This window comes from Trachurus trachurus (genome assembly GCF_905171665.1).
Source record: "Trachurus trachurus genome assembly, chromosome: 1".
NCBI lineage: Eukaryota > Metazoa > Chordata > Actinopteri > Carangiformes > Carangidae > Trachurus > Trachurus trachurus.
This window is the reverse complement of record NC_139891.1, coordinates 10,451,175-10,476,124: the sequence shown is the minus strand read 5'-3', so window position 1 is coordinate 10,476,124 and position 24,950 is coordinate 10,451,175. Positions and strand designations below refer to the sequence as shown.

Genomic DNA, 24,950 nt, shown 5'->3' with positions numbered 1-24,950 from the left:
GTAACTAGTAACTATAACTAATTACTTCTTTTTTTTAAAGTAACGTGCCCAACACTGTCCCAGTCAGACAGACAGGAGGGAGGCAGTGCTTATTAAACATGTGCCTGTACCTTTAAGACAAACGCTGGGGCAGTTTTCAGTGAGGAAGTGAACACAACAGAGTTTCGTTTCCCCCGCGAAAGTCTTATTTATACTTGTCACTTGTGCGTCAGAAAGGGGAACCAAGAGCTGACAATCTGAAAGTGACAGGGACAGAGTTGTCCTGTCTCTGTCTCTGTCTCTGTTTCTCGGCTGGACAGATCCTGTGCGTGTTGTGCCCGAGAGGAGCCCAGCAGCAGACATGGTGAGTGATGTCCATAAATGTCTATTTACCTTGGTGAGAGGCATAGACATAATATGGGTGACAGGTTGGTGTGTTTTTTATATAAGTTCGTAGACACCTCTACACTGACACTTCTGCAAAATGCACTTAAACGCAACATTTCAGACTCAGAGCAGGAGTGTCAGGGGGAATGGAAAGTTAGCTCATAGATGACACTGGAAAGTTAAACGCACTTCTCTAGGTTTTTGTGGAGTATTATGAGAGACTTAATAACAACGTAGAAATTCTTTTAACCCATCGCTCTCCGATTAAATACAATAAGCTACATGTAACGTTACAGTGTATTATCCCCCTTCCTGATTTCTAAGTTGTTGTTGTTTTTGCATATTTGTCACACTTATTTGTTTACGATCATCAAACTAATTTGGATATTAGATATAGATAACCCAAGTAAATATACATTTCCGTTTTTAAATGATGATTAAATTTTTTCTGGCCGTAGCCTATGTGAAAAAGTACTTGCCCCTCTAAATCGTGAGTTAACTGTGATAAACCTGTTGAGCTCTATCACTGTCCACACCCAGGCCTGATCACTGCCAGACCTGCTGAATCAATGTGAAGTAGGCTATTTCTCAAAAACCAAAACATCATGCTGCGATCTAAAGAAATTCTAGAAAAGATAAAAAACTAAATCATCTATCTAACAAAATAATATATCAGTCTGGAAAGTGTAACAAAGCAATTTCTAAAGCTTTGCGACTCCAGTGAACCACAGTGTGAGCATTTATCCACTAATGCAGAAACCCAAGAGTGTTTGACCTTGAGGTCAGAACTGACTGCCAGACGTTCTCCTTCAGGATTTTCTGGTAGAGACCAGAATTCATGGTTCCATCATTTTCTGCAGGTCGTCCAAGGTCCTGAAGCAGCTGAGCAGCCCCAGACACACCCACCATATTTAACTGTTGTCTGTTGGTATGATGGTCTTTTTATGAAATGATGTATTACTTTTACACCAGATGGAACGGGATGCACACCTTCCCGAAAGTTCAGCTTTTTTGTTATTAGTCCACAGAATATTTTCCCAAAAGTCTCAGGATCATCAAGAAGTTTTTTTTGGGCAAAAGCCAAGCCAAAAAAGACAAGCCTGCTGTTTGCTGAGCAGTGGTTTTCACCTTTGAACTCTCACACATGGATGCAGTTTTTGCCTCGTCTCTTCCTTATTGTTGAATCATGAACCAAGTGAGGCCTGCAGGTTTTTAGAAGTTGTTTTGGGGTTTTTTGTGACCTCGTGGATGGATGGGTTGTTGCTGCACTTGTTGCTGCTGAGTATTTTGGTAGGGCGCCATCTTGGAAAGGTTTTCACCACTGTTTCAAGCTTTCTCCATTAGTGGATAAAGGCTCAGGTTGGCTGGAGTCCCAAAGCCTAAGAAATGGCTTTGTAACACTTTCCAGACTGATAGATGTAAAATGGTTTTGTTTTTTCATCTCTTTTTGAAATTTCTTAAGATCGCAGCATGATGTTTTTTTTTTTTTTAGATCTTTTAGCCTACTTCACATCATGCAAACAGGTTCTATTGAAGTGATTTCTTGATTCAACAGGTCTGGCAGTGATCAGGCCTGTGGGTGTGGACAGTGACCGAGCTCAGCTTTAAAAAAAAATGTAGGTTTATCACAGTTAGTTCATGACTTAACAAGGAGCGGTAGGTTTGGATAGCTTTTTTCCCTTAAAAAAATTAAATAATCAAAACTGCATTTTATATTTACTTGGGTTATCTTTGTCTAATATCCAAATTAGTTTGATGACCGACTGTAAACATTTTAAGTGTGACAAATATGCAAAAAACTGAGAAATCAGGAAGGGAAAATACTTTTTGACCACACTGTATGTGTTACTATTTACCATTGGGGGCCCCTTAGTGTTGGTGTACACCACACCCTGGGGCCCCACTGAAACAATTTATGTAACTCTGTGCCTTTACCTTTTTGCTCCAAGTCTTTTTATTTATATTTGTACATAGAAAGACAGTGTACAAAGTACATAAATTCAAAAGCATAAATGATCAGAAATGATCAGAAATAGTGCCTTTACCTTTAAGACACACAAGAGAATCAACAGGACTGGACCTTATTTTAACCATAACTAAGGATCAATTCACTTATTATGATAAAATACATTTATTACATTATATATATATATATATATATATATATAGTACATCAGTACTTCCTCTATATACCTGGTATTCAAGTGACTGCACACAGCTTAGAAAAAGTACAACTCAACACAGCATGTCAGTACAAAAAGCAAGTCATGAAGTCCAAGGAACTCTCTATAGCTGGCCTCTGTGATAGACATGTGGTAAGGCCTGGATCGTGGTGAAGGTGTGAGACAGAGTGGCCTGAAAAAAAATGTGAAGTTTAGATCCAGAACTGAACAGTCAAACGGTGGGTAAGAGAGCAAGAAGAACCATCATCAAACCAAGCTGCAATTTCCATAAAGCAAATTACTAGATTGATTACTCAGTTGTCAAAATTTTTGCAACTTAATTTTTTACTTTAAAAAAAAAAGTGAACCCAACATTTCAAAGAAAACGCACATGCCCTAATCTGGACTAAGAACTTCTTCCTGTGGATGTGACATTATCATTCATGAATGATATTTATAGTTCCTCTATCTGTATGAACACAGATACAGGAACTACACTGTTTTAACAAAGGGCACAGATACTTTTACTATTAATATGATTGATACGATTGCTATATCATTTACATTCTCTTTTCAAATCAAATTTCTTTTCTTCACGATCCAGCCATCCATCACAGCACCAGACAAATTGGCATCTTGCATCTTAATTTTGTCTCATTGATATGTAACAGATTTGACAACTCTAGTCACACATATATCTTGTTTGATCTGGGTGATAATAACAGAAAGTGGATTTAACTGTCCAGTAATCCAGTGTGCTACTTGTTTTGGTCACTAGATGGAGGCAACAGACGGAGATGAGCAAGTCAGAGATGTTGAGCATCTCATAGTGCCTCCTAATGGCGGTATGAATGAACTGCTGAATGTGGGGCAAGAGGACAACATTCAAGGAGAGGTGAGATCAGCTGTACTGTGAAAAAAAAAGACCCGCACCAGTTTCTGCCAACAGCTTCAAGTGAAAAGAAAACACACTCCTCCTCAGGCGTAAAAAACACACGCTTACCACCAGCAGTTGGTTTCTTGCTTTCCTTAGATGGAGGAGTTCTTGGGTCCACAGGCAGAGTACAACGAGGAGGAAGAGGAGAAGAAGTACTACAGGAGGAAGAGGCTGGGTGTCATCAAAAATGTTCTTGCAGCCAGTGTTGGCGCCATGATTGTGTACAGCGTGTATATGGGTGAGTGTGTCAGGAGAAACGAAGAGGAAGAGAGTGGACAAAGGAATACAAACAGGCACAGCTGCAAAATCTGTGTTCTTTAAAATCTATCTATCTATCTATCTATCTATCTATCTATCTATCTATCTATCTATCTATCTATCTATCTATCTATCTATCTATCTATCTATCTATCTATCTATCTATCTATCTATCTATCTATCTATCTATCTATCTATCTATCTTTATGTGTGTGTGTTAAAGGCCTTCTGCAAATGCAGCTGATCCTTCATTACGATATGACCTACCGTGAAGTGAAGTACAGCAACCTAGGCCTAGAAGACATTGACCGCAAGATGCTGATGGGCATCAACGTCACACCCATCATAGGTCTGCTGTACACCCCCGTCCTCATCAGGTAGACACACACACACACACATCAGCACACACACAAACTGTAACGGTCAGAACCTTTCTCTCTGATGTGGTCGTCCTTGCCCTCTCCACACATGTACACTCTTGTCTGAACGCTGTGTCTCTCAAGGTTTCTAGGCACTAAGTGGATGATGTTCCTGGCCTCAGGGATCTATGCGCTTTTTGTCTCGACCAATTACTGGGAGCGTTACTACACCTTGGTTCCATCGGCCATAGCTATCGGTGTGGCTATTGTTCCGCTGTGGGCCTCCATTGGAAATTACATCACAAGGTGAGAAACGGGCTGGGCGGGTGAATGTGTCATAAACTATGACATCGCACACAGTTTACTGAAGGTGGACCAGCAGAGGTGACTGGGATCACAGTGGGTGTATCATGAGTTACGTCAGATTGTTGCTCCTTCACTTTCACCACGCAGCCTCACTGATTCAACTGTTTGCCACCTTTAAAAAAAAAAAAGTATTTATTTATTAATGAACATTGTACATACAGTATATGCAGGATTATAGCCACGGCTAATTCTGTTGCCCCCAGGCAGGTTGTTGTGATACATGAAAAAACACTGATGCGCGTTTCCGTCAGGGGCAGTTTTTCGGCAAGTAGTCTCTCCATTTGCCTCGAAAACAACTCTGTCTCGTAACGTTCTGTTATTATCTCGTAGCGTGGTGAATGTGCAGGTCACAACTTGTCCACCAGAGCGTTTTGGAGTTGTTGGATTGTGTATTTGATGAGTTTGATGAGGGAAACCAAGAAATCCCATTAGCCTCCGTAGCGTAGCTCTGAGCAGCTCGCGGCTCTGCTCCGCCGTTCTAACAATAGCTTGCACTGACAATTAAAGGTAACAAACCTACTCCTAAGACTAGGTAATATGGCAGTGGGCTAATTTGCCAAAATGTTGAAGAACATGCACACGCAAATACAGCAAAACAAACAAACAAAACTAAAGCACCTCCAGGGTAGTACATATCAAAATCAGTAGTGACCATAAGAAGAAAAGAAAAAAGAGAGAAAAAAACAGATTAAAGCCTCACACACTGGACCCTACAGCCCTTAACCTTATTGCCCACCACCAAAATTACACATAGCCCTATTGGACGTAACTTGATTGCACATAACCCAACTGCACATAAACTTATTGCATTAACCTTACTGATAATGTCCATCCATCCATCCATTGTCCGCCGCATTATCCGAGTCCGGGTCGCGGGGGCAGCAGTCGGAGCAGGGATCCCCAGACTTCCCTCTCCCCGGACACTTCCTCCAGCTCTTCCGGGGGGACCCCAAGGCGTTCCCAGGCCAGCCGAGTGACGTAGTCACCCCAGCGTGTCCTGGGTCTTCCTCGGGGCCTCCTCCCGGTGGGACATGCCCGGAACACCTCACGAGGGAGGCGTCCAGGGGGCATCCTATACAGGTGCCCGAGCCACCTCAGCTGACTCCTCTCGATGTGGAGGAGCAGCGGCTCTACTCCGAGCTCCTCCCGGGTGACAGAGCTCCTCACCCTATCTCTAAGGGAGCGCCCCGCCACCCTGCGGAGGAAACTCATTTCGGCCGCTTGTATCCGGGATCCTGTCCTTTCGGTCATGACCCAGAGTTCATGACCATAGGTGAGGGTGGGAACGTAGATCGACCGGTAAATCGAGAGCTTTGCCTTTCGGCTCAGCTCCTTCTTCACCACGACGGACCGATACAATGACCGCATTACTGCGGCCGCCGCACCGATCCGCCTGTCAATCTCGCGCTCCGTTCTCCCCTCACTCGTGAACAAGACCCCAAGATACTTAAACTCCTCCACCTGAGGCAGGAACTCTCCCCCGACCTGGAGGGTGCAAGCCACCTTTTTCCGGTCGAGAACCATGGCCTCGGACTTAGAGGTGCTGATTCTCATCCCAGCTGCTTCACACTCGGCTGCAAACCGCCCCAGTGCATGCTGAAGGTCCTGGCTCGAGGGAGCCAACAAGACCACATCATCTGCAAAAAGCAGAGATGAGATCAAGTGGCTCCCGAACCGTACCCCCTCCGGCACTTGGCTGCGCCTAGAAATTCTGTCCATAAAGATAATGAACAGAACCGGTGACAAAGGGCAGCCCTGCCGGAGTCCAACACGCACCGGGAACAGGTCTGACTTACTGCCGGCCATGCGAACCAAGCTCCTGCTCCGGTCATACAGGGACCGTACAGCCCTCAGCAGAGGGCCTCCGATCCCATACTCTCGGAGCACCTCCCACAGGATGCCACGTGGGACACGGTCGAAAGCCTTCTCCAGATCCACAAAACACATGTGGACTGGTTGGGCAAACTCCCATGCGCCCTCGAGCACCCTGCGGAGGGTGTAGAGCTGGTCCAGCGTTCCACGGCCAGGGCGAAAACCGCATTGTTCCTCCTGAATCCGAGGTTCGACTATCGGCCGAATTCTCCTCTCCAGCACCCTGGAATAGACTTTCCCCGGGAGGCTGAGGAGTGTGATCCCCCGGTAGTTGGAACACACCCTCCGGTCCCCCTTTTTGAAGAGAGGGACCACCACCCCGGTCTGCCAGTCCAGAGGCACTGTCCCCGACTGCCACGCGATGCTGCAGAGGCGTGTCAGCCACGACAGCCCCGCAACATCCAGAGACTTGAGGTACTCAGGACGGATCTCATCCACCCCCGGTGCCTTGCCACTGAGGAGCTTCCTGACTACCTCAGTGACTTCAGCTTGGGTGATGAATGAATCGACCTCTGAGTCCCCAGCCTCTGCTTCCTCGATGGAAGGCGTGTCAGTGGGATTGAGGAGATCCTCGAAGTATTCCTTCCACCGCCCGACGATATCCCCAGTCGAGGTCAACAGCTCCCCTCCTCCACTGTAAACAGTGTTGGCGGAGCACTGCTTCCCCCTCCTGAGGCGCCGGATGGTTTGCCAGAATTTCCTCGAGGCCGACCGGTAGTCCTCCTCCATGGCCTCCCCGAACTTTTGATAATGATAATTAATGTAATTAATAATGTATGGCACCTAATATGCTGCTGCTCTTTGGTCAATCCATAATGAATATTGATGCATTAATATGCATGAAATTAAAATGAATTTTCATTTGAGGGGGGAGCTAGAATGGGCTGGGAATATATATCCCTTTTCCTTTCCTTTCCTTCATACACAAATTCTTATTTGGATGTAGTTGTATTACCTATCACAGGGTTTCTGCAGGTCATTAAAAAGCATTAAAAGTCATTAAATATATTTTGCTAAAATTAAGGCCTTAAAAGGCATTAAATCTGATTCTCAAAGGCATTAAAAAATTCATTCAGTGAGATTTTGATATCATTACATCCCTATAGAGCACAAAGACCAGAAAAATAGGGGGATTACCGTATACAGTTAATCTACAGTAAAATTAAACATGGGTGAATAAATGGAGAATTTTCTAAATTAATATTTTTAGGTGGTGGCAGGATACTGTTGACTTTTTTTTTTTTTTAAATCGCTATCAGCAAAAATCAGAATCGGCAGGTCAGGCTTTTTAAAAATCGGTGATCGGCCAGAAAATTGCAGTCGGTGAACCCCTATTGGTGTGATAAACATGCAGAACCAAGTAATTGGGTGTGTATATGTGTATATAGGTAAGTGTATGTATATATGCACACGTATAGTATTTACAGTCACGGGCATTAAAAATGTTTGAAATGGCATTAAAAGGGCATTAAAAAGCATTAAATTAGATTTGCTGGTACCTGCAGAAACCCTGTATCAGTATTATTATCCAGTGTTACCCTGACCCAGTTCTGTCACAGTCACAGCATAGTTCATTTCTGTCATTGAGTTGTCACACCTTTTTATGTTAAAATGTCACATTCTTGTCTTGTTTGTCTCTGTGTCCTGTCTTATCTTCACACTTGTTGCTGTCTTGTATGGTTTGTTTTTGCACAAAAAGTATATAGTATACAACCACTACAGGAAAAAAAAGAGAATTAAATGACATGTGTACAGGTAAATGCACAGACACTACCACTCACCTCAAACTTTGTCCTCTCACACCAACCTGCAGGATGGCGCAGCAGTACTACGAGTACGCCAACTACAAGGAGGAGCACGTGCAGGAGCAGAAGAAGCTTCCTAAAGGAGTGTGTCACAGCTATATCATCGTCTTCCACTCCGTCTTCAACATCATCTTCCACGTGAGTGTCAGGTGGTGTACTAGGTCAGACAAGATGTTTATACTGCTCTTGGAAAATACACCTTCTTCTCTCTCTCTCCCTCATCAGCTGAGTTTTGTCTTTGCGGAGTTCCCCATGCGTCTCGTCCTCCATGGATACCTGCACGACGACAAGCACATTCTCTGCAACGTCAAATCCTGTGGTAAAGACGCATGTCACTTCATGTCCTCCACTGATGAATTATTACACACAAATAACCACAGGACAGCAGTGTACAGAGATTCACTCCATACTGTCCAATGAGATGCAAACAGTTAGCTGCTAAGGCAACACTGTTAATGACCAGTGTGGCTGCTGAAGCAACACGATGCTAAATACAAGATAGTGTAACAGTAGCACATGTAGCAGAGATGTCAGTTTAGGGTTCTGACTCAGTAATATTATCAATGCAGAAATAACTATTTAACATTAGTTAACATAGGCTCACTGTAAGTCACTGGTCATAACAGACCAATTGAGACTGTTGCACCAAAACACTAGAGTGCAATGAACTGAGCAAGGGTGGTTTTATTTACAACAAAATCAACGTTTGATTAATTTATATTAAAGGGATAGTAGCATTTTTTTAAAGTGGGGTTGTATGATCTACAAATAGCCCCTAAGTACTTTAATTGCAGTAGAAGACTCTCTGCACTCCTCCCGTTAGCAACGCCAGCCCATAGCCCTGCCCAGAGATTTACAACATACATTGTTGTGAATGGACCCAAAGAAACGGCCTATTTTCGCGGCCTAAAAGAGGTTTTACCTGAAAAAAAAATACACAGTTCCATTGTTCGCTATAATATAATTTTTTCCAGCCCCTCAAAGTGCAGGAAAAACACAGTTTTTATTTGGACCTAACCAACTGCTGATCGGCGGGCGCTAACCCTGGGCGGAGGGATACGTGAGTTGGTTGGGTCCAAATAAAAACTGTGTTTTTTTGAATTGTGAGAAATGTTGTCCGTGGTTTATAGAAAAAATCAAACACATAAAACACACTATAAAACCAGATAAACTGATCACTCTGAAGTCTTTTCCAGAGCTGTATGTCTCTTTGAAAGAGGTCAAGTGGGCTGACCAGTCTATGAAGAATTATCTCAGCTCTCCGTAGACCTTTAGCATCTTCATTCACTGCTCAGTGCTGCAGATGGCCAGAAACACAGCTATAAAAAATGTCAATGTCAATCTGTGCTTTTTCATCTTCTTAGAGTCCCCTCCCAAAAAGAGTGGCTTACAATACTTGATGTACTGCACTTTTAAGGTGTAAAAATATATCTTTGATTCCCAGAGTGCCTTGCACATGCACGCAGCCCTAGACTCTATAGCTTTAACACAGAACCAATTTCTTTGCGTTGCATGAAGTAGAAGTACATTTGCCTTCATTCATTATACTTTAGTAGAGTGCAGTGTGATAAAAGAAGAACAAGCTTTCCTCCCAGAGCTGCTGTAAAACCTGTTTATTCGTGCGGAAATGTTTTTTCTTGCTGCCTCACGTCTTGCAAAAGTGCTTCCTCTTTATAAAAACAGAAGCAGGAGGAAATGATGCCACAGGTGACTTCTACAACACAGGAGGAGACTCATGTGTATTTTAGCCACTCATTCTGAAAGAGCAGTCAGTCTCACACACATGCCAGTCCCATCATCTCTGTTCCAGCTCTCCTTTCTCTTTACACCAGGAGCTAAAGTCAGTGGGTTGATCCCCGGCTTCAACACCACTGTGCTGACCAACCTGCCGCGCTCCATGCTGCTCATCGAGGTGGAGAGTGTCCTCATGGGCTTTGCCTTCCTGTCCATGATCATTGTAAGACACGTACAGACTCATGCACTGGTACACGTACCATAGAATTAAATGTCATAAAATCATTTGTTTGTTTTGGGATTATTTTAATTGTCCTGAATAATGCAGAGTAATTCAAAAAAATAAACCAGTTGCCGTTTGCCACAGTTCCTTGTGCTGTGTGGTGCTGCCTACCGGCCGACAGAGGAGATAGACCTCCGCAGCATCGGCTGGGGAAACATCTTCCAGCTGCCGTTCAAACACCTGAGGGACTACCGCCTGAGGCTGCTCTGCCCCTTTTTCATCTACAGTGGCTTTGAAGTTCTGTTTGCCATCACTGGGTTCTCTCTGGTACTTTTCCATTCAGTTTAACTCTCATTGCTTCAGTTTGTTTTTTTAAAGCCCCAGTATGTAACTTATTTGGCTTTTTATTAGCAAAAATCAAATATTGCTTTAATTAATACGTATTTCACTGAAGTCGAATCACACCCGCATACAAATGAAAGCTTTCTCGTACCTTAGAATGAGTTGTTACAAGTCGTTACAAATACATAACGGGGGGGCGCACCGAACCGAGGCTGCCATGTTTCATTTATTATTTACACTTGTTTGTTTGTTACATGCAGCGTCTGTTGTCTGTCTGACGTCTGCCCGATTTCACGTGAATGCAACATCAAGAATACGTTCCGATATGCAACTGCACCGCTAGATGGGGGGAATTCCTACATATTATACCTTTAAAGGGGGCCTATTATTGTTTTCAAGCTTTTGCTTTAGAGGAAGTGGAAGTGCCATATCATGAGGTAGGTGTGTGTTTTAAGGTTTTAGCCAGTAAGTGTTGCACTCAAGCTAAGCTAATCGTATTTAGTGAAGGGTAAATCTGAGCGTTTCACTGAGTATACTGACAGCTTGTATGTGATAAGTATGGAGTTTTTATAGATTGAAACTTTCAATAGGGTGAGGTCCAATCCTAAAAGCCCCTGAAATGAGCAGAATAGGTCCCCTTTAAATGTTTTTGAAGGAGTTTGAAATGCAAGAGAATAAAATTGGACTTGGAGAGAAGCAAAGAGGTTGCAGTAGTAAGAAAAATGTGTGTTTCTCTCCCTTCACAGACCTATGGTGTCTGCATTTTGGGTCTGAAGAACCTGTGGCTCCTGATCGTAGTCTATGGCCTCTCCTGCTCCGTCTTCTCCTCCCTGTCCCTCTGCATGCTACGCCTCCCGCGCTGGACGTGTCTGGTGGCCGGCGCCTTTGTGCATTTTGTGTTGCTGGTGGCTCTCATGGCCTTCTCCCTGGAGCGTAAGGAGAACCAAACCTATCCGGAGTATCTGGGCCCTCTGCTGGTCATCGCTGTGCTGTGGGGACTCGGCACCGCCCTGAACAAGACAGGGGTCAGCAGTGAGTATCAGCTTTTTTTTATACGTACTGTGCTTTTCCTTTGTTTGAATCACATCAATCCACACAAACTCCTGAATGTGTGTGTGTGTGTGTGACAGCTCTGCTTGGCATTCTGTATGCTGAAGAAAAGGAACGCCTCGACTTTGTGTACACCATCTACCACTGGTTTCAGGCCATCGCCATCTTCATAGTCTACCTGTGGTCCAACCTGCCTATGAGGGTAGGTGACTGTGTTTAGAGAACGTTTAGAGGCTTTGTGTGTTTTGTGTACTGCTAAAAAGAGAGTTTTTTTTGTTTTCCCCCTCTCCCCACCCCTCAGGCCAAACTCTCCATCCTTTTGGCCACTTTACTAGTGGCCTGCTACTGCTATTGGCTGATGGAGCGTCGGCTGGCCAGGGACGTGCGCCCCAGATTGCCTCGCATCCCTCGGCCACGGCACAAGGTAACCAGTCACAGTCTGTCATGAGTGATCCTGTATCTGGCTGGTTTCACCTCAGGGGATCGATTTTATCAGCCGAAGGTTAACACATCATAACACATAAATTGCAACTAGGAAATCCAACTGCCACTGAGGCCAGATATGATAAATCTTTTGAGTTTACATTTCATCAGTGATGGGAATAATAGCGTTATAAACTAACAGCGCAATTTTTTTCAGTAACGAGTACTCAAAAAAGTTACTGTTTCCCCGTTATGAGTTACAGTTACTGACAATAAAATGCGCTGTTAAAGGGATAGTTCACCCAAAATTCAAATTTCACTCATTATCTACTCACCCTCATGTCGACTAAGGGCTGGGAGAAGTTTCAGAGTCCTCCGTGCCTTCTCTGAGTTACAGCGGGGCTCGTGCAGCACTGCATGTCCATATGACGGTTGCGAACGGAGCTCACTTTTCTCCGTCCAAAAAGACACACCAAAAAACATCCAAATACCTCCACACAGCTCGTCTGTAATGTCCCTCTTGTATTGAAGCCCCAACATGAGAAATTGTTCCGAAAAAAAAATTAAATAAGTCTATGTTTTAAGCTTGTTTGTAGTGGAAGCTCCTAGTGTTTCTCTGCTGGAATCTTGCACGATTTGCGGAGCCGTGAACTGGGTGTCAATGCAAATCGCGCAAGATTTGGACGGACCAGGAAGAGCAGTGCTGGGAGCTTCCACTACAAACAAGCTTGAAACATAGACACAGACGGAACAATTTCTCATGTTGGGGCTTCAATACAAAAGGGACATTATAGACGAGCACTATGGAGGTATTTGGATGTTTTTTGGTGTGTCTTTTTGGACGAAGAAAAGTGAGCTCCGTTCGCTACCGTCATATGACAGTGCAGTGCTGTGCAGACCCCCCCTGTAACTCAGAGAAGGCACGGAGGACTCTGAAACTTCTCCCAGCCCTTAGTCGACATGAGGGTGAGTAGATAATGAGTTAATGATAATGATAATGATAATGATAATAGATAATGATAATAGATAATGAAATTTGAATTTTGGGTGAACTATCCCTTTAATAGCCGTTACTTGACTCAAGAAGTCCTGTTGCAAAATAATACACAAGGTTCTACACAAGTAACTTGTAACTGTAACTAATTCCTTTTTAAAAGTAACCTGGCCAACACTGCATTTCATTACAAGTAAAGTCAATGTGCTTTACATAGAACAACAACATTGACTGATTGATGGATTTGTTTTTTTAAGTGTCACGCACATGACTGCAGCCCACATGGGCTTACAAGACACTAGACAATTAAAATACATATACATTCATAGATGGCTAACAAGTCTACTCATAAATATGTATCCATAGACTCATGCAAGAAACAACATTCTGTGTTTAAAGGCAGTTTTTCAAAGTAACCAAAACAATAATTGTCTTTCTTTCTTTCTTTCTTTCTTTCTTTCTTTCTTTCTTTCTTTCTTTCTTTCTTTCTTTCTTTCTTTTTATGTATTCCAGCCAAGGCAATTTCACAATTTGACAATATCATAGCAAATCACAACATTTTCTTATTCCTTGGTTGGAAGGGAGCAGGAAGAAGATACATCTTATATTGCCTGCCCCTGTCTTACTTGGGATATAATGTTTTCTGTCTCAATGTCCAAGCTTTTTCAATAAATCTGGCGAGGACATAGACCCCCCCCCCCCCCCCCCCCCCCCCCCCCGCCTCCCCTCCTTGAAAAAACAGCTCAACATATCATACTCAGCCATCTAAAATAAGTTGGGGCCATGGACATGGACAACAAGTATAATAAAGAGACTAGAGGGTAGATTAGAAAATAACCAGCGATAAAAACACCAAAACATCAAATACAAACTCCCTGCTGCTCATTCAGCTGTACAATAATACAAATCACCATACACACATGTCTCAGAGGAGGTAAGTTTAGAGTTTGAGGTCAGCAGATCAGGGCTGCAATAAATGGACTGGAGAAGCTGTAAACAAAAGCCACCACCCACATTTATGATATTTATTTACTGATAAGAATTCAGTACTTTTGTCTTTATCACACACGCTGGCAATACATAGAATATTAAAACAGTGGAGTCAATCAGAGACAATGGGCTTTATGCACAGCTCCACTACTTCCTGAATTAAGCCAGCTCCTTTATTTCCTGTCTTACATTATTGGACCAACTGATTAATCCAGGTGTGTCTGACCTCACAACAATGGTCTGACACACCTGGATTAATCAGTTGGTCCAATAATGTAAGACAGGAAATAAAGGAGCTGGCTTATTTCAGGAAGTAGTGGAGCTGTGCATGAAGCCCATTCAGGGCTCAGTATCTTCAACATATGGACATGATGAGTCTAGGAGGAGCCACATGAAGCTGCATTCAAAAAGCAAACCATTCCTAACATGTCAAACGGTGGTTTCATTTGGCTGAATAGCACATATCTGTGCCGTTGCCAGAGTTACCTGCGGTTTAATACACCTTGCGTGCTCATTTATAATGAGTTTTAAACAGAGTTCAAATGGCCACCTTGCAGCCAGTGAACATAAATGTTGGTCAGGGGTGTTTTGTTTGGCCTTCAGAGTGTGAATTCAGTCTGACAGTGCACTGCTCTCCGCCGCACATCTCCTTTGTCCTCTCCTTTAGAGCTCGGTGAAGTGTAGCCTGACGTCAGTGCCCCTGTCACTGGAGTTGTTTTTATGTTCTTCTCCTCTGTAAATGGCCAGGAAGCTTTTACCTAGTATATAGTTTCTCTGCCTTACTCTGTCTTAGATTATACTAAATTGTTGTTTATGTTTTGTAGTGTTGGTCGGATCTATCTATCTATCTGTCTATGAACTAGTTTAGTGTCATGCAGAAATAACTGCAATCTGATGTAAAGTGAGACAGTGTTTTGTGTTACAGTCCACAAGCTCAAATCTCATTTCAGGCAGGTAGAGCTTTATTTTATAATAATTACAGTAACTAATAGCTAAAAGGTGACTGAAAAACACATTTGTCTCTCCACAGTGGTTAATATAACATACCGTTTGTGTCTGCAGGTCAAAGGCTACCGCTACCTTGAAGAGGACAACTCGGATGAGTCAGACTCGGAGAGGAGCGAGGAGGACGAGGAGAAGGAGGAGGCCAACGAGCATGTGGTGGAAGAGATGGAGGCAGAGAACAGGGAGGAAGGGGGACAAGACAGAGGGGCCCGTGGAGCTGACTCACCCAGAGCCAGGAGGAGAGGGGCAGAGGGCCAGCGCCGCAAACGCGAGGTCGTCCATATGAAGGACGGAGAGACAGAGGAGAGCGAGTGAGGGTGAGAAAAGAGAGGGAGCAGGAGGAGAAGACACGGTATACGGATGCTGGTTTTGCTGTTGTTTTGTTCATGAATCTATTCATATTTCTACAGATATTTGTTCCTACTGTAACACACCTCTTTTCATACTACACTAAACAAAACGTAATGTTTTCTAGCATTAAAAAAGTGTTCAGATATAATAACAGCCGTCCAGATGAAAAGGTAAAGAAACTTGAAAGAACTTACTATCATGCAATGTACAGTACAAGGCACAGACACAGGGTAGCACACACACTGGATAAGACAAGACAACAAGAAGAATACTTTTGTTTTTCTTTTCACATTTACCAAAGGTACTTGAAATTATAGAAGGCATTGTTGGCTATTGTGTTTGAACACTCAACAAACTCTTTAATATACAAACTGGTTTTGTATGGAAAAAAAGAGCAAAGATCTACAAAGAACTACAAATGACAGAAAAAGAAAAGGAGAATTGATTTTCTGTGTTGAATTGCAGGGCCAATTGTGTTGTGATGGAGTCATACTCATTGCTTCCCTGTATTTTGTTAAAGGGATAGTTAAACATTTTGGCAAACTGGCCCATTGCCATAATCCCTATAGTTTTAGGAGTAGGTTTGTTACCTTTAATTGTCGGTGCAAGCTATTTTTAGAACGGTGGAGCAGAGCCGCGAGCTGCTCAGAGCTACGCTACGGAGGCTAATGGGATTAGATGACTAACCCTAGCCTCCGTAGCGTAGCATGTGTACAGTACATGGCCGAGGCAGGTGTTTCAGTAACCAGTGTGGTATTATTACTGTCTGCTATTATGCTGATGTTAGGCAGGTATAAGGGGCCATAGTAAAATTGGAACTTGTTGAAGTAGAAAACATTATTAAAAGTGTCATTGACAGTAACTCTGCTAACCATCCACATTTTGAACACAACACTGTGTTGTATTGCTTTATTCTGAAAGAGTGAGTTTTACGGTTATGGATGAAATCAGTGGCACAAGAAGCTGCTGCTGCACTGCTGTAGTTGTCGTTGTAGTTATTTGTAGACACACAAAGTGATTCCATTTTAACTTTGTTAACTCATGAAGATTTCAATTGCTTGCAGCCGCTGGTGCGTGGGATGGTGATTTTATTTTCTCATAAAGAGACCTTGAAGGAGAGATTGTGCTGACTCGCTGGCTAGAGAAGCTGCTGGAGCACAGACGAGACTAGACTGATCTTAGTACTTGGTGGTCTCTACATTATTTAAATGTTCATCTTTTAGTTTAGTTTAGCATGCTAACATGTTAACATTTGCAAATCAGCATTAAACACAAAGTAGAGTAGAAGCTGATGGGAATGTCATTAATTTTGCAGGGACCAAAAACGTCCATCATTTCATACCAAACTATTTAATAGATGTTGAGACTTATCAGTCTGAGAAGGAGTGACCATGCCTAGAGTTACAGTGCTGAAAAGAAAAACAACTCACCATCTGGTACAGACGTTGTTCTAACCTCAGGGTGTCCAATGAGTATTGTAAGAAATGTTTTCACTTAAAGATTAAAAATGTATTAAAAAGTTTTACACATATTGCAGCCACAGTATATCATTCTTTCCATGACGCAAAAAACAGCTTTGTTTTGTGCTGAATGCCCACCCCAAACAGGCTTTTACATTTTTCACACAGTGCAAAAGAAACATCACAAGTGTAAATCATGAAATGAATAACAGCTGAATCCCATTGAGTTGCTTCAGTTTCAGGATATTGGTGTTGTGTAACTGTCACACTGGGCCTCTAAGCCATTGTTGATGTTAACACGGATGCTTTTGCTGCTATGACAAGTCAATGTGTGGGAAAAAATCCAATTAATTATGAATTGTTGTTCGGAAGGATTTTCTTTAGTTATCATTGCATGCAAACTTTGTACGTAATGCAACATACAGATCATATGTCATAGGTCATTCTTACTGTACATTGACGTCTCTTCATTTCAAAGCTTTTATATACAGTAAGTGACCTTTTCTGCTTTCTGAGGTCACACTTTGCTCAGTTGAGACTGAATTTGCATGATTAAGCTGCCTTGCTTCTACACTGAAGGTCTGATATATATCTTTGCAGTTGCTATACACAGACATTAGTGTTGGGTGATGGCCACTTGTGTCAAAATTTATCACGGTATGAATTTCTATTCAAACAAAGAGTGGAAGAGGAAGATGGAATCCACATCCTGTAGTGGATGTTTGCAACTCAAATCACTTGTGAATTTCTGTGATCAATGCATCAGGTACTTTGTGTTGCACTGATCCCTGTGAAATTGCCAAAGAACTAGTGTGGATTAATGGTATCTAGTGGTGGGGTTCCAGATTTCAACCAACTGAATATCCTTCCCTTTTCAAGCATGTAGAATGCATATTGGCCCTCATGTAACATAAATAACATGAAAGGCCCTCTCTGGGGCCAGTGCTTGGTTTGGCCTTTCCAGGCTACCGTAGGCACATGGCAGTGTTACATGGTTGATTCCAAGGAAGATTATCCTCTCTTTATGAAGATGATCAACTCATTCTGAACTCAGTTTGAGGTGATTATACACCAATGAAAACAAAAAGGATATAATTTCGATTTTCGACTAATAGATCCCTGTAGAAGTCCTGCACACTGGTCCTTTAACTTATGCAATGCATTGTTAGTACCAGCTGTAAATGTTACTAAAGATTGTCTTTCACTTAACTGCTACTGTCTGTGCTTGTATTTCTCTCTGTGGGCAGTGCACACAAAGTCACCAACTTCATATTAAGCCATTAGTGACAGCCAAACTCCCATTGCCATGGAAACTTGGAAGTAATGTAATCAGTGCAAAGAGCAGCAAGCACAGCAACAGCAAGAAATGTGTCATTACAGCTACTGTGACACAGTACATGAATAAACATAGATTACATCAATTAAAAGTTATGGCAGTTATGTAAGATTAGAGACATTATAATGAAGACAGAGTTCTTTTTCAACTCTAGAAAATATAAGAAATACAATAAAATAGCAGTCACTTTCCAGGGTTAAGCTACTGATAAGCAAGATTCTTTTTTTTTTTTTTTTTTTTTTTACAAATACTATATATAATGAACACACACACACACACACACACACACATATATGTATTTGTCAAAATGTGTTTTAAAACGCATAACAACATTATTGTGCTGTTTTAACTGAGATGCTTGAGTAGTATGGGCCAAGGAGTGTAAGGTTGTGCCTGTAGCACTAACACTGGACTTCTGTAAATGCACTTGGCATAGGATAAATTCAGTACATTTGCGTTCACGTTCAAGTTTGTTGTGATACCAATAAAATAAATCTGTTGAAGCGATCTCTAAGTTGCCACTCACTCAGGAATCACAGGAAGGACGTCACACATTCTGAATCTGAACTTTATTTCATTTGTACTAAAACAAAATGAGTATTAACAGAAACATGAGCTGGGATAAAGAGGTAGCTGCTGTCACTGACGGTTTGTGTTGTAGCCACAGTGCTGACTTCATGAAGCACCAAGCTCAGAACAAAGCCGAAGGTTGACCTTGAGCTTATATCCAGGATCTGGAAGCGGTGGCCCGAGACACGGCTCCGCGGCCGCCGCTGGTCCCGATCTCATCCCTCTTAGTGCCTGATGCGTCTGATGGACTGGATCTTGGGAGTCTGGCAGTGGGAGCCCCAGTTTCTCCAGAACTGGTAGTCTCCGCTGTGTCTCTCACACTCCATGATGTACTGCTGGCCCCTGTAACCTGGGTACTCGTAGCACACAAAGCTGTACCAGAGGGAGGGGGAGGGTTAAGTAAGTGGGAAGAACTGAATTTTATAGTTGCATCACACATAAATATTTGTGTCTCGATGATATTTGATTTAACTCTTCAAGCTGACATAATAAACTAAATTAAATTAAATCAAATCTGTTTTTTAAATTGGCCCCTGGGAACAAACAAACTTTTTTGATTGATTGATTGATTGATTGATATACCAACACCTGAGAAGTAAATCATCTGTCACAATGTATGCTCATTAAAAAACAACTAAAATTGTGATTTATGTAGTGAGTGGGACATTTTACAGTTACATCCATACAATTGCGACTATAATTATTTCTAAATTACTACTATTAAACAAATATTGAATTCTCCCAAAATCTAATACAGTCAGGAAACAACACAGAATTAAAAACTAAAAAGCCCAAAGTTGTCCTAAACTGTGAAGGAGGAGATTGCCTTGCACAGCACAGATCAGAACCTCACAATGGTGCTGGTGGTGTCAGGAATAAAGTCCCAAAAAAAAGGAAGGAGTGTGGTGGAACTCCTTCCTTTTTTTTTGTCCTAAACTGTGTCAACATGTACTGTATTCAAGAAAATGTCTTTAACACTTTACACAGTCATGGTGACTGATGCCACACTGCTCATTATATATTCTATTAAATAGTAAATAGTACTTCACTGAAGCTGCTCTAATGACTAAAGTCAAGAGGAGTATGTGACATAATTCAACTGATGTGGCTCTTAAAGAGAAGGAAAAGACATTCAGAGGCAGGTACATTGAGAGTACATCTGAATGTGTACAAATCAGATCAAATCACTATTATTTAGGGCTGAACAGTGAATAGAAATATGATCTGAAGTGCAATATCTAAATCACAGGAGTTGTGTTTTTTGATATGGATAAAATATGTCCATAAGGGAAGTATATGCTCTAATGTTTTCTGTTTTTATTATAATGTACTGCTGCTGTTATTTCTTGTCCACGTGTGGTATTGGGGGAGGCTTCATGTGATTGGTCTTTTGTTTGTAGTGTAATTCATGTGGGAGGAGCAGAAGACAAATTTCCACTAAGGTGGACAATAAAGTTAAACTAAACTAAACTAAACTAATAATTTTGATATTCTTGCAGTGAAAATAAAATAACTACTCTTAGATTTGTTTTAATGAGAGTTATGTCTCAATCATAATATCTGCCCAAAAACCTGCGATATGATTAAAGAAAATTGTTCAGACCTTATTATTATTATTATCATTATTATTATTACAAGAATAGGACATTAGCATGTAGCAGAGTTCTTCAGGTCCTGATTTGCCACCAGAGCGTCTGAACTAGTCAGTTTGATAAGACATGGTTTGATGTGATGATGTGGTAGGTATATTCATTTACTTAAACCTATTTCAACCATTAACTTTACAATGTGTCTTCAGCTTTTACCTCGCCCCTCGTTGTTTTTTCTCACCTGTCGGTCCTCAGAGAAGTTTTCCCAAATCAAACAACATCATCCAAAGTCAACAAGCATGTAAAGGAAAACTCATCACTGACTTACGCTCCACACTGCACGTGCATGGAGCCCACCTCGGGCCTGAACCAGCCCATGGCCTGCAGGGAGGGGTAGTCGTCACACAGCTCGGTGCAGCGGCCCATGAAGTTCTCCCTCTCGAAGATCATCATACGGCTGCTTTGGTGAGACTGCGGAGGAGGTCGGAGCAGCAGAGATTTAGCTCTAAAGTGAGCGTCAGGTCTGTCATGCAGACGTAAACAGCAGAGCAGCAGACATTCAGCAGCACTGAGTTGTCTCATTTCTATTTTTGAGCCCTCTCAGTCACTCATGGCTCACGCTCCCGGTCACTCCCTCCTTCTGGCGCTTTGTCACTCACTATCATTTCCATTCGCCTTCTCCTGCTCACTCATTCCCACTTCTCTCCTCCTCCGTCTCATTTCAGCCCATTCCCCCCCCCCCCCCCCCCCCCCCGTCCCCTCAAAAGTACTCACAGCACAGTAGATGGGGCGGAAAGACATGAAGCGCTCTGTGTGGTAGGACAGGGCGCCGCAGTAGGACTCCCAGTTGGGGTACTCTCCTCTCTCCAGGATGAACTGCTGGCCCTGGAAGTCATGATGCTCGAAGCCCACCCAGCTGGATGCATGAGGAGAAGGGAAATAGTCAGACAGGTGAGGGAAACGTTTGACAGTGACCTCTGTAATTTATTTTGAACATTAAACATTAAACAGACAGGAGACAGGGGGGACGTCAGACAACAGAGAGATAATCACTGCTCGGCCCTGAGAAGTTGGAGTTAGCTGCACTCAGCAGGTGTTCAGAGAGTCACTGCTCTGACTTTGGCAAGCTTTAAAAAAAAAAGAAACACCATGACTAAGGCCTGGGCTGTTACGTATACATCTGCTCACTGTAAAGTTCTGCTCTTATTTGTGTTAAAACACTGAGGCCGAGACAAGTTCACTCTTATAGTTAAAAATAAAAAACCTGAAAGTGCATAAAAGTTACTCAGTGTTAAAAATGCGTGCGGAGCTGTACAGATGGCCGCATGATGTATGCAGAGGAAGAGATGGCACTCTTTCCTAGGAACAACAGACGTGATGTAATGTATGATGACCTACACATAAGAAGAAAATGTGAAAACTGGAACCTCACATTTTTATTGATTTAAAGGTATATTTTAATAATTACAGTCCCAGTCAATATACAGTATAAGATGTATCAGATATCAACATAATTATTGTTGTGGGCAGATGACGCTTATTTTACGCATATTTCAGTTACCGGAATGAAAACTACATAACACACTGGCACATGAACTAAGAGGGAAATTTGAGTAGTCGTCACTTTAATCTTTATTTTCGTGCACCCAGAAGTCACTGTAGTCAACCAGTTAGAAACACCACCAGGTTCAGCTCTTTACTATTGTTTTCATAGTGTTTGCAATTTTAAACTGACAGGCCCTGTCCTTTAACTAAACCAAATGACAGCAGCTTATGTGCCATTTCTCCAGCCTGCTCCTCCAAACTGTGAGTCTACTGCAGGTAAATGCAACAATGACTATGAATAATGGAAACCTTGTACGACCCCATTTCAAATAATCCAAGCCATCACTTTACATGTGCTATATTTGTATTTATAATATCACTGTGTAGCCAAGTTTAACGGCAGCAGTTGATTTACCTATTATTTTGTATCCCTTCTTGAGTGGAAGAAGAAGGTGCTAACCAGCTAGACCCTGCCCGTCCCACCTCTTTATGTGATGATCAGTCACTGTAACATCCAGGCTGACCTCAGTTCAGTAAACTCAGTAACAGCTGAATCCCAACTATCACCAACATCATCTCACACTACTGACAAGAAAACCTACATACAGAACCTTCAAGTATTACTAAAACATAATTTTGAATATTCTGGATTCAAAATATGGCTCTGGTAAAAAAAAAAAAATTTGCATTGTACTATAATTAAATTATAATTAATAATTAAAAGTAAAAGTCCTCATTCATAATGTCCCCTGTCAGTAGTATAATGTCTAGTGTTTCTAAAATATTTGTAGGTTTACCAATTTTGTTGTTGGTGTAGGTAGATCTTATATTATTTTCACCACACAATGTTTGGTGTCATAATCTGACTATCTGCCTCACAAATGTATATCGTATAATTATAAAATATCCTCAAATAGAATAGACAGAACAATGCTTCAATGTATTATATCACTATATTTCATTTTCATATAAATAACTTTCTTTCTTGATTATTCTGTATTTGTGTTATCACTGTGTTAGTGTCAACACTGTGTGTGTACTCTGAGAGCCGTTTACAGTTTCTCAAAAAATGCTGTGTGCTTTCCAGCAGAGGGATCTTGACATTTTCCTCTGATACATTGTATGAGAAAAAAAGTAAGTGGCACACAATTTTATCAAAGCAATACAACCACTCCTGTAGCCTTAAACTGCCCACTGCTGACCACAGGTGAGGCACGTACGCCAGGTCTGAGCAGCCTCCACACAGAGGCGTTTCAGACTGGAACGAGACCCCATTAGCTCCTCAGGTGGTCATGAAGAAACCTATCTCTGAAAAAGTAAACTGAGAAAAAGAGGACACACAGTGGGAGCCTGGTCACTGTTTCCTATTTCATCATCTTTCTACCTCCGTCTCACAGACACACACTTACATAAACACACACACACACACAGAGTCAGTCAGCTGTCCACAGAGACATGCAGGCGTACAGGCTGTGTGACTCACGCTCCACTCTCCACTCGGATGGAGCGGATGTTGTCCAGGCCGCAGTCGTAGATGTTGCAGCACTCGGAGGTGAACTCCACACACTTGCCCTGGAAGTGTTCCCTGTCAAACACAGTCACCTGCACACAGGGGGAAACAGGGCGGAGGCATGATGGTGTGTACTGTGTGTACTATGTATCTGTGTGTGTATGTGTGTGTGTATGAACTCACCTTAAAGAAAGGAGCTGTACCCATGCTAGGGAAGTACATGGGGGAGGTCATGTGGGTCTTAGTGACTCTATTCATGTCTATGGTAGAGATGATACAAGGGGAAAACAGTCATGGATGAGAAAAAATGGTTCAACAATAAAATGTAATAGATAAATTAAATCAATTCTGGCCATAACAACAAAAATAATTTATTATTCATTCATTCATTTCTTTATTTCAGACCCAAGGGGATCCATATCGCAATAAAAATAAAGACAGAATAAGAGTAAAAAAAGAAAAACACAAAATACAAAGTACAGAGCTTTCCCCACTATTCAGTGTAGGCCTACATACAAACATGTTCTATTAATGTGATATTGTTTGTAGTGATGTTTAACAGTTACATTCACTGTAAATGCCCATGTTCCCCTCCATCAGCCTCCCATGCAGCCAGACTGACCCTCAGTTAAAACCTACAGTAGGTTTGATCCTGTAGTAACTTTGCTCTTACCTGGATACTCTCCTCGCGCTCCGCACACAACAAATCCTCTTGACGTAGACTTTTGTCTGAACCTGGCGCTTCTGTTTTATACTGGCGTCCACGCGGGGGGCCTTTGTGCTCGTGCGTGTGCGCGTGCCGCGACTTTATGCTAATGACGCTGGAAGAGGCGAGTTTGTCAAGTGTAAAGCGTTATTTCAGGTGCGACACTTCCGGTTAGCCCTTTCAAAATTAAAGGCACGTTATGATAATAACTTCAATGAATAGGAGTTATTATGTGAAGTAACAACATTTTAATTTGCATGAATATGTGATTTTTTAAACGTGTAGTTTAATTAGCCACATCCATCCACATCCATTTCAAATCCAAAATATTTACCATGTAAGCAAAGGGAGGAGTAGCTACTTCCGGTATTCCTCTAGCTAACTGTGACGAGCTTGACGCAGGTGAGAGTCAGGGCCGGGGGGGAAAGAGGGGGGTGGTGGGGGTCGTGCGCGCGCACGGTCCACCACTCTCTCTCCAACTCTCTCTCTGTCTCTCCCTCTCTCTCTCTCTTTGTAACCCTATGTGGCCTGTCGACTCAGCACATCATATACAGCGCAGCCACAGAGGTGCGGGTGGTGAATGCCGGGCTGTTGTTGGTCTATTCGTATAGGTCAGCAGTGCCATCGTATAGAGCAACAATGGCCCGGGCTATAGGCAGAGAATGAGGAGGATTTGGACAGCCATCCGGCGGGTCTTTGTCAGTGGTGCATCCCCAAAAGTGGAGGAAATTGGAACAACGAGATTCAATTAATGATGATAATTTCAGGTAGCCTATAAAAACAACATGGCAACAACATAGTGAGTTAGGTTTATTTCTCTTACGAGAATATGCTACATGACAAAATCACAACAACAAAAAACAAAAAACAAAACAACAACAACAACAAAAACAAGACAGAAAAAGAAAAAGAAAAACATTTTCAATGCTGCTCTGTGTCACATACACCCAGGTTACACTATTGTTTTATCAGTTTCCTAGGAACAACAGATGTGATG

The 24,950-nt window shown here is 42.2% G+C and overlaps 2 protein-coding genes across 2 annotated transcripts; one reads left to right on the top strand and one right to left on the bottom strand.

Annotated features, from left to right (window-relative positions):
• Window positions 1–158: 158 nt before the first annotated feature.
• On the top strand, window positions 159–16,760 carry unc93b1 (unc-93 homolog B1, TLR signaling regulator). The gene is made up of 13 exons (XM_083977438.1): window positions 159–343; window positions 3,307–3,423; window positions 3,562–3,703; window positions 3,947–4,100; window positions 4,227–4,388; window positions 8,134–8,263; window positions 8,351–8,444; window positions 9,958–10,082; window positions 10,227–10,409; window positions 11,171–11,456; window positions 11,555–11,676; window positions 11,776–11,898; window positions 14,944–16,760. The coding sequence occupies exons 1-13, from the start codon at window positions 341–343 to the stop codon at window positions 15,199–15,201; spliced, it is 1,899 nt and encodes a 632-aa protein (XP_083833564.1). The 5' UTR covers window positions 159–340; the 3' UTR covers window positions 15,202–16,760.
• A 2,067-nt stretch (window positions 16,761–18,827) lies between these two features.
• Window positions 18,828–23,505, bottom strand: LOC311000049 (beta-crystallin A1-like; the record flags this gene model as incomplete). Its single annotated transcript, XM_083990684.1, has 5 exons — window positions 18,828–18,975; window positions 20,521–20,663; window positions 20,967–21,108; window positions 23,221–23,339; window positions 23,431–23,505. The coding sequence occupies 5 exons, from the start codon at window positions 23,503–23,505 to the stop codon at window positions 18,828–18,830; spliced, it is 627 nt and encodes a 208-aa protein (XP_083846810.1).
• Window positions 23,506–24,950: the final 1,445 nt, after the last annotated feature.